The 10,948-nt window shown below is 37.2% G+C and overlaps 1 protein-coding gene across 1 annotated transcript in view; it reads left to right on the top strand.

Annotated features, from left to right (window-relative positions):
* LOC106873911 (carboxypeptidase Q) overlaps window positions 1-10,948 on the top strand; it is a 36,492-nt gene that overhangs the window by 18,484 nt on the left and 7,060 nt on the right. The window contains exons 8-12 of the mRNA XM_014921444.2: window positions 1,316-1,400; window positions 2,808-2,911; window positions 5,149-5,235; window positions 7,112-7,418; window positions 8,861-8,976. Of these exons, the coding sequence (XP_014776930.1) occupies window positions 1,316-1,400; window positions 2,808-2,911; window positions 5,149-5,235; window positions 7,112-7,418; window positions 8,861-8,976 (699 nt within the window). The remainder of the gene's footprint in view (window positions 1-1,315; window positions 1,401-2,807; window positions 2,912-5,148; window positions 5,236-7,111; window positions 7,419-8,860; window positions 8,977-10,948) is intronic.

Genomic DNA, 10,948 nt, shown 5'->3' with positions numbered 1-10,948 from the left:
ATATATATATATATATATACATATATACATGTGGCTATGTAGGTGCAGGAGTGGCTATGTGGCAAGTAGCTTGCTTACCAACCACATGGTTCAGGATTCAGTCTCACTACGTGGCACCTTGGACAAGTGTCTTCTACTGTAGCCTCAGGCCAACCAAAGCCTTGTGAGTGGATTTGGTAGATGGAAATTGAAAGAAGCCTGTTGTATATCTATTTCTATCTCTCTCTCTATATATATATGTGTGTGTTTGTCCCATCACTTGACAACCGAGGCTGGTGTGTTTATGTCCCAGTAACTTAGCAGTTTGGCAAAAGAGACCGACAGAATAAGTACTAGGCTAACAAGGAATAAGTCCTGGGTTGATTTGTTTGACTAAAGGCAGTGCTCCAGCATGGCCACAGTCAAATGACTGAAACAAATAAAAGAATATATATATATGTATGTATATGTTTTTTAGGAAGTTAAATGTTGTGGCCAGTCATAATGATCATTGGTTTTTGCACCTATAAAGCACTTAGCAGTATTGGCATCTTATCATTTACTACTACTGAGGTGGTAGCCAGCACTGGCAGCTCAAGCACTTTGTATGTGTGAAACCAATGGTTACTCTATGACCAGCAATAACTTATAACTTCCTAAAAAGTATATTACTGCTTTAATGCTTTAGATCAGTGCTCTTCAAATAGTATGTCATTGTACACTGGTGTGCCACCAGATAATGGTAGGTGTGCCACAGTGTAACATGGATATAATTTTTTCCCTATAATTTTTGTTATATTTTTAGTTCAGGTGTTCTGCCAAATTTTGAAAAGAATATAAGTGTACTGCAAGTGAAAAAAGGTTGTGGAACACTGCTTTAGAGTGCGCATCATTTTTGGATATATGAACTACTGACGATGTATATGTGCATATATATATATATATATATATACAAATATATATATACACACACACACAGATACATGCATACATGTGTGTGTGTGTGTCTGTGTGTTTTGCGTGTGTACTCTTGTCTAGACAGCACGTGATGGCTGTAAATGAGCATTATTATCATATGAGTATGGTTGTTCATTTCTAATGTTTCTATGTAAAACATGTCTAGCAATGGGAAAATATTACTTTGGTCTCAAGAAGAGCATCAAGACAGGGAATTTGGTCTGAACTGATACTGTCTTGCCCAGACGAGCATGGAAATTCTTTGATTATTCCTAAAATTACGTCCCAAATATGACAATAAAACTGATAATACAGGTAAAATTAATTTATGGCTATAATAAAACTTTTCTGCTATTCTTGATAATTTTATAATATTTAGGCTTATAGTGAAGGTGTCCGTAAAATTCCTACAGCCTGTATAACTGTTGAAGATGCTGATATGATGGAGCGTATGTCTAAACGAGGTTTGTATCTCTATTTAAAAATAATTTTTAATCTGTTTTAAAATTTTGTATTATAACTCCTTTGAGTCTTTTTTTGTCATTTCTATTTTAGATGACACCAGATTTCCTTCCATCTAACATTTGTACTTTACATGTTCATTTGGATATGTAGGCCACTCGTGGGTATATTCCTGAATTGTTGGTCCTCTGTCCTATTCTGTCTCTTAGTGTATAGTTCTAAAATCTGTCTAAATTTTGTCCTAGCTATAGTGAATTGTGCTTCCATGTGGTCACTAATATGTCTTGGGATGCAGACCCTTTTGTTAAAGGGTAGTGTTGTCGGGTATATATGGTTCATGTTGTAAGATTTGTCACATATGTTGAAGAACTGAGTATCAAGGGGGCGGGTATTCATGTTGCTGGCCCTTCTAGGGTTATCTTCCTCACTACCACTACTGTTACCACTACCACCATTACTGCTACCATTATCAATCCCACTACTACTACTACTACTACCACCACTGTAAAGCTAGGAATGTAGTCTATAGTATAAGATGTACAGAGGGACAGTGCAGAAACAAGACAACGACGTACATAAGGGAGACAGCACAGAGCATAGGAGAGCAGGTAAATGAGCATTAGAGGGAACTTAAGGAAGAGAAGCCCTCATCAGTTCTATACTAGCATGCCGAGCGGGAACACAAGGGCTCACTCAACAACAGGTACTTTTTTTTCCAAGATATTTTTCTTTAAATTCAACCCAATTGTAATTGAGGTTGCTAATAAAATATCTAGATATTTTTTCCAAATTAATATCTAATTTGGTAATCTTTGTTTCCATTTCTTGCTAGTGTCTTTCTGACATCTTGGGCAAAGAACCTCACTGTGTACATTGATAGGCTATTAAAATATACACACCAGCAACATTGCTCTTCTCAGTACATGTAATGTACCAGTGGAAACAATTTTTTGCACTTCTAGCAGAGAAGATAAACCAAGGATCATTCTCAAATAATTTTCAGTTCTTTTTTTGATAATTCCTCATGCTCCTGCAATCACTGGTTTTCTAACCACCTTGAGACACTACATTTTTTCAATTTCAATGGACAAATCTTTAGATTTTCTAAGATTGTCAAATTCTTTTGCTGCAGTATCATAATCACAAGGGATACTCAAATTAGTCTATAAACTGACCCTATTGTTTTAGTATTTTACAACAATATCTGGTTTATTAACTTAGATGGTTCTATGTGCATGCATAGCCACAGGGTGATGCTTATATCACTTGTCATCAGTTTTGATTTTGTAATGCTGACATATTAACCTTATTATTATTATTATTATTATTATTATTATTATTATTATTATTATTATTATTAATCATTATTATCTTATTTTTGTTGCACTGGATATTTTTGCTTATTTCAGGAAGTAAAATTGTTGTAGTCTTGAAGATGTCAGCTCAAACACTTAACTCTACTGATTCCAGAAATATTGTTGCTGAAGTTGTAGGTCACAAGTACCCTGAACAGGTAAGATCAATCTAAACAAGTACACTTAACAGGTACATTCAATATAAATAAGTACCTTGAGTGAGTATATTTAATTTAAATAAAAATCCTGCATAAGTACATTGAATCTAAATAAGTACCCTGAACAGAAAAGTTCAATCTAAGTAAGTACCCTGAGCAGGTACACTCAATTTAAATAAAAACTTTAAACAGGTACATTCAATCTAAATAAGTACTCTGAACAGGGTACTTATTTAGAGTGAGTTGTTTGTGTCTGTAAATAATAGAAATAATTTGTGAAATAGTGGAAGCAAGGACTAGAATTGAAGGGCCTTATAGACAACCTAGCAAAAACCAAAGTCTTAATAAGTAGGAAGGCAGACAAACCACAAATCCCTTCAGGTAGATGACCCTGCTCGATCTGTAGAAAAGGCATAGGTAGAAACTTTATAAGCTATGGACACATAAGAGGTGCAGCAATACCAAAGGCAGGTTAACTAGGAAGTTAGTTTTTGTATGTGGCAGATGTTCAGGTGTAATAAACACTGAAAATGTGTAGAAAACAACTTCTGTCACATTCCAGGGGAAAAAAACTGCAAGTAGTTGATAGCTTCCGTTACCTAGGTGACCAAGTTAGTAGTGGGGGTGGATGATCTGAAAGTGTAGCTGCCAGAATAAGAATAGTCTGGGCAAAGTTCAGAGAGCTCCTACCTCTGCTGGTGACAAAGGCTCTCTTGCTCAGAGTAAAAGGTACACTGTATGACGCATGTGTGCGAACAGCCATGCTACATGGCAGTGAAACATGAGCCATGACTCCTGAGGACATGTGTAAGCTTGCAAAGAATGAAGCCAGTATGCTTTTGCTGGATGTGTAATGTCAGTGTGCATACCAGACAAAGTGTAAGTATCTTGAGAGAAAAGTTGGACTTAAGAAGTATCGGATGTGGTGTGCAAGAGATATGACTGCACTGGTATGGTCATGTGTTGCAAATAGATGAGGACAGCTGTGTGAAAAAGTGTCACACCCTAGTAGTTGAGGGAAGCTGTAGAAGAGGTGGACCCAGAAAGACCTGGGATGAGGTGGTAAAGCACGACCTTCAAACATTGGGCCTCACCTAGGCAATGACAAGAGACGGAGACCTTTGGAGATATGCTGTGCTAGAGAAGACCCGGCAAGCCAAGTGAGACCATAACTGTGGCCTATGCCAGTGCAGCATAACCAGCCCATTTAAGAGTACCCATCAATTATTGGGCAATAAACTGCACTTGCGAAGACCTGTTGAGGCAAGTGAAATCATTGTCGTGGCCGATGACAATACCACCTGATGTGAATTTGTGTGTTGAAACAAATCTTGTTGTGTCTTGGCATCATCGTCATTATTAACTCATGTATGAGTATTAAAACTATACTGAGTGAGCGAGCGAGCCTCTTCATTTTCATGAGTGTAGATGGTGCTGGTGTGGAGGGTCTGGTATGGAGGGTACCAGTGCCTGAGGTGGCTGTTCAAGCCAGGGGTTGTATAGAAGAGCCAAGGGCATTTGTCACAGGGTAGGGTTGGTGGGGAACAAGTAAGTGCAAGCTGCTCTTTGTGTCTTCCACATCTGATCTCTACCTCTAGATGTCTGTTATTTTCCATCTGGTTTATTTCCCTTGATGATGACATACTACCACTCTGACATACCACCATTCTGACAAACTAGAAAATGAGCACTTAAGATAGATATAAAGAATAGACACAGATTATGGACCATATAGGAATTGTATAATAAATTATTTTGAAAGGTGAGTGAGGAGGGGAAACAGGTGAAGTGGAACAGGACTGAGAAATAATGTTCTCTATTGCAAATATACTGTGTCTGTATGATTATGATAAAACACAAATCAACTATACAGTTGTTCAGCCTGCTAGACATAATAACTAAATCTCCATTGAATCACACCCACTGTTTTCAAATAGGAAGCACACACTGGTTAGTGTGATCCTATACACTATGGCTGAAATAAAGAACAAGATAGTCATATTTGGAATGTTTTTGATCTAATGTTTTCTCAAACAGAGCCGACTATGGGTTGAACATCAACAAACAACAAGAACTTAAGAGTAGGTAAAGGAGAAAGAAAAAAAAAGGAAAGAGATATTAAATGGTTAATTCTTTGATTAGTTTATTCATTAAGTTCATTGATAATTGAATTAGTTCATTATAAATTGAGTTCCCAGCATCATCAACTCTAAACTATTTTATGTATTTTTAAACAGACTGTTTTAGTGAGTGGCCATATTGACAGCTGGGATGTTGGTCAAGGAGCCATGGATGATGGGGGAGGTGCCTTTATTTCCTGGCAGGTATTTATCTTAAAATTTTAATAATTCATTTTTACTTTGGCCTTAATGTAGGTTCTGATAAATGTTTAACATTATCTTATTTATTTATTTGCTTTAGTTGTCATGGGAATATTTTTGCTATAACCCTTTAGCATTTAAACCATTCACATCCAGCTCAAATATTCTACATGTATTATGTTAAAAAAACTAGTCAGATCCAGCTTTTCACACCTACCCTACAATGTTATTCTAAAAATAATCAATCACAGCATTGAAATCTTTTAGCTATGATCAGAATATTGTGAATAGATAAGCATTATATTTGACAGAGTAATATGAATGCTAAAGGGTTAGTTTATCTTTATGGACAGAGGCATAGCAGTTTAATGCCATGTGAAATTATATACCATACATAAAACAATTGGTGAATTAAATTACCTTCTAGATTATTTTGAAAGTTTAATATCCTGCTGTATATTTGTTTTAGCCTTACTGGGGATTCTTTAGTTTCAGCTTAATTCTATCATGCTGTGTTCCCAGTATACCAGGAATAGCCTAGATATATAACACGGCAGTCCTGACTAGGATTATGTTACTACTTTTTAACCCCAGGAAAACATCTTTTCCAGCTGATTTATCAACACACAATCTATGTCCTAGACATACTGTAAGCAAGGGGGCTCACTGCTCCCTTCTAGCCATTGGCAGTACCAGCAGACCAATGGTTTCTGGGTTATTTCACTTCCTCAGTGCTGGATAGAAGGGAGCAGTGAGCCCCCTTGTTTGCAGTATATTTAGGACACACATCATGTGTCAATAAACCAGCTGGAAAAGATGTTTTCCTGAGATGAAAAAGTAGTAACATAATCCTAGTCAGGACTACCACATTATGTTAGCAAGTAAACTTTACTATCCAGTACTGTTACTACATGGATATCAATCAGAAATTTAAAACTAGCCAAGGTATAATATCTACATGATTTCCATTAAAGCCGCAATGAACAACACATACAGAAAAAGAAGTTAAAATACTATAAATAGACAACCAGTCACATTGCAGCTGTGTAGTGAAGTGTGTTAATGGTAATCTAGTTAGCTGGTGTTTATTTTTGCTTCTTATAAAATAACGAAAGAACAATTATTTTGCAATGAAATGAGTGTAATGAACCCAGAACAAAAAGGCCTAGACTCTTTACAGTTGAGGAAATTATTGATGATATTTACTCTTCAGATGAAGAATTTATCCTCACGCAGACAATAAGAGTGATATGGACAATCAAACTGGTTAAAGAGATGAGGAAAGTAGCAATTCAGGCAAACAAATATGGTACTTGAGAGATAGACCTATAGTTGTTATTCTCCTGAATTTTTTAGTGATTTTGTCCATTTGTTTGCCAGCAATCATTGTTCTTGAGCTGTGTGTGCAACTATTTATTTTTTGGCTCAGGAGCCCAGGTGGAGGGTTAAGTTAGACAAAAGGGCTCAGGTTTGAGAGAGATAATGTGAGATGGATACAATTCATATTTAAACTACAACCAGCCATCACTTGTGGCTTGGTAAGTTGCACCATATTTTCTCTAATTGATTCAGGGACCTCTATGGTCATTGGTAGACATAGACACCCTCCCAATTTTCTTACAGTTGATCCTGTGAAATATTAAGGTGACACCTGGAAGGAGAGAAAAGGCTGCACTGGTATCCAGTTCATATTCGTTATAGTTGATTACGTTTGTGGATCATGAAATGAAGCATCTTGCTCAAACGGATACAATTCATTGTTAAGTCCAAGAATTTAACAGTAATTTTAAGAAGAAGGAATTCGTTTTTGTTTAAAATATTTTATTTCAGTAGTTTTTTGTGTAAATGAAATAATTATTTATTGTAAATGACTTTCTAGGCTCTAACAATTCTTCATGAATTGGATCTGCGGCCTAAAAGAACTGTTCGAGCTGTTTTATGGACTGCTGAGGTAAGGTATTTCTTTTTCCATACATCCAAGGAATTTATCCAGGAAAGGGCAACAAGGAAGGAGGTGGGAGAGAGGGGCTTCCATATACTCTCCACAGACAACTTAGAGGGAGCCCTAGCTGATATGTGGCAGAATATGTGTTTCATTAACTTGGGCAAGGTATACAGAAGCATATCCCTGATGTTTGAAACCAAGAATCAGGCTGAGTTGGTGCATCATATGTCTATCCACTCAGGCTAATATTACAATACACAAGTCCCAGAAATAGGTGTGTCATTCGTGGATTGCCATCCACTTTGCATACTGAAAGGATTGTTTGACTGGCAAAATTGTTAGAGCATCAGGAAAAATGCTTTATGGTTTTTATTCTGACTCTTAACATTTTCTTAGTTCCAATCTTGCTGAGCTCAACTTCGTCTTTTATCTTTTGAAGATTATCAAAATAAAGTACATGTCAAGTACTGGGGTCAGTGGCATCAACTTATCTCCTTTCCTCAAAATTGTTGGCCTTCTGCTTAAATCAGAAAGTATAATAATAATAATAATAATAATAATAATAATAATAATTATTATTATTATTATTATTATTATTATCATTGTGTGAGAGAGTGATGCATGCCATCAAAGTGTCACTGCGATACAAATATAAGAAGCCCAATATACCCATCTGATAAGAGTACACCAGGCACATGCACCACAACCATATACCAAGATAAACAGCACATGACCTTGCAGGTGAGACTCAGTTAGAATTTTCTTCTGGTCGAGTGGCCCATCCCACTCAAAAGGTTCCTGAATAAGGTTTGTTTAAGGATGAGGAACAAAGCACCCATGTTTCCAGAGGTGAATTATTCAAACACCCAAAAATTTCTTTCAACACATGGCTATGATGCTCCCTTACTCACCTTTCAACAGGTGAGTGAACTGGAGCAAAGTGAAATAAAATGTCTTGCTCAAGAACACAACACGCAGCTCGGTCTGGGAATCGAACTCACAACCTCATGATCTTAAGCTCGGCACTCTAACCACTGAGCCATGCACCTTCACTCTCTCTCTCTCTCTCTCAATCTATATATATATATATATATATATATATGTGTATGTATATAAATGTATGTAAATGTATGTATATAAATGTATGTAAATGTATGTATGCATGTATCAGTGTAAGTATGTATTACTGTTTCTTTACTTTCATGTGAATAGTTGTAAATGAGAGCCACTGTCATGCAAGTAGTGTCTTTCGTGGGAACCTGTCAGGTAATAAAATATTACCTAATTAGGAAACAGGTGAGGGCTGGTGACAGTTTCTTTCCACTGTGCATTGTGCTGACAATAGCAAACACCAGCAGCAGCAGTAGCAATGGCAGCTGTGATAAGCAAATTAAAAAACAGAAATGACGCAAGTGTGACATTTGCCGCTGCCAGCAGCAGCAGTGAAAACAATACCATTAATAAAGAGTGACAAGAGTCACAGCAGTACCTGTGAATTAGAAGAGTAAAGGATTATGTTTCAAGGTCTAACTCTTTTACTGGAGAACGAAGGTAGAAGTAACAGCAACAACAATGACATACATAATAAAAAATACGGAAACAGTAGTGAGGGCAACCTCATGAGCAATTGATCTTTTGCTTTGAGGGCAACAAAATCGATGCAGTTGTGTAATTTTCCATTAGCTGACAAAATCACAAAACTCATAAAAGTTAAACGTGTGAAATTGAATAGAAGAGAGCGGAAGTTGAATCAGCTGAAATTTTGCAAAATCTGCCAGGAAAAACAGTCATCCATTGGTGTATGTTTGCTAAAACCTGACGCTTGGAATCAGCTTCACAAATGCAGGTGGAAAGAGTCCTTGAAGAAATATATCCAGACATATGAGAGGATGCTGTAAAGTTCTTTGCTTTGGGTAAAAGAAAATACAGGAGGATCAGTTAATTATGATTTTATTCAACATATTCCCGTCTCAGATTCACACACTTATTGCAGCGGCCTTTCATTTTTCTAAGCTTTATAAAAGAACTTGCAAGTTTGAGCTTCCAATCAGGCCTTGTGTGATACATTTAAAACTACGAACTTTTCAGCACCTCCTTGTGTGTATAGATATATGTAGCTAGACAGATGGGGATTGTAGTGGTTCTCTTCAAGAGCAAAGTACTCAAATTGAAACACTGCATAGCTCCCAATCATGACAGGGTTTTCACTCAATACTCAATTTATTTACTGGAGGAGGTGGAAAAGATCCTGGATCTAATTCCCCAAGAGTGGAGCTGTGAGTTGTGGTTGAAGGCAGAAATCAAAAGAAAAATCCATTTATGTGGTGCAGAAGGCCATTTCAAAGTTTTCTTCCCTCAACAGATCTCACTGAAGAGAGGAAGCCCATTACTACTGACAACACTGTCCCAAAAACAGCAGCAGCATACAGGAGAAACAGTAATAAGTGTGAGATCAACAACAGCACCAACAGCAAGATCAGCAACAACTAAAACACATGCAACAGAATTAGAGTTCATCACCCAGATAAATATCCAGCATAACTCCACTTTCATTACTCTCCTTCCTTCGCACTCTATTTTAAACACACACATACTCAAAGAACCATACCTCCACTACCATGCACCTCCTCCATCCTTGTCAGATTCCTGTAACAAAGAAGAAACATTATGTGAGAAGGAAGCAAATGCTAACAAATCAAAAAGATGAAAGGAAAACCACATTAAGAATACACCACATTAAAAATACACCACAGAAATGACAACAGCACCAAAACTATAGCCACACCCCAAAAAATCAAAACTCTCAAGAGACTGATTCATCTAATCTCTGGGACTGCCAAATGGGTTTGTAACTCATTTCCTTTTCTTCCTTTTCCTTTCTGACCAACATGGTGACTCTGAGAATGAGTACCATAAATGCACTTGACCTAAGGGTCACCCTGGAAACAGTGGGTTGGTGCAGTAGCCATTTGTCAGACAGGATTTTCTGCATCTCATCTCATTGATGGAGCTACAGTCCCAGATCAAGCTTAGACTGAAAAAGGGTACTTGGCACCTAGAATGTCATCAAGCATTCACACCTCTCTGCTAGTTGGGCAATGCATTTAATGGGTGTTCTACATTGAAGTTTTTAGGGGATTAGTGGTAGGCAAGTGAGACAACATTCTCAGATAAACTCTGGGTGTTGGGGGAGGTCAATTAGCTGGTCTTTTCTGGAGGACATTCAGGCTGAGGCCCCTGGATAATTTCTAAAAATTTTGGGCCTAGCAGTGCTACTGGGGTACTCTGCCTTATTTGAGATAAGTTCTACAGGTAAAGAAGTGTTGTCAGACAGACCTGTTCAAGATGTGTACAGAATGACAAAACCATTCTGCATGCATTGATACTGTGTCTGGGCATAGCTGACATGTGGAGCTTCGTCAAACTGCTGTTGGTGCATGTAGGACAGGTCCAATTATCAACTCACTCCATCATGATGATTGCCCTGCTGCTATCCTTTTGCCAGAAGAACAGACAGTTTTTCTCTGGGGGTTATAGTGAAAGAGGTTGTGTGGTGGATGCAATTAAAAGGGACTGAAACCAGAACCATAAGACTGGAAAACAAACTCTTTTCTTCATAGCCACACTCATGACTATATGTATGTGTGTGTGTGTGTGTATATATATTTATATATATATATATATATATATATATCATCAGATATATATCATCATCATCGTTACTTAATGTCCATCTTCCCTACTGGAATATGTTGGATGGCTTGACAGGAT

The sequence above is a fragment of the Octopus bimaculoides genome, chromosome 11 (genome assembly GCF_001194135.2).
Source record: "Octopus bimaculoides isolate UCB-OBI-ISO-001 chromosome 11, ASM119413v2, whole genome shotgun sequence".
In the NCBI taxonomy this organism is placed as follows: domain Eukaryota; kingdom Metazoa; phylum Mollusca; class Cephalopoda; order Octopoda; family Octopodidae; genus Octopus; species Octopus bimaculoides.
This window is presented reverse-complemented; position numbering and strand designations above follow the sequence as displayed.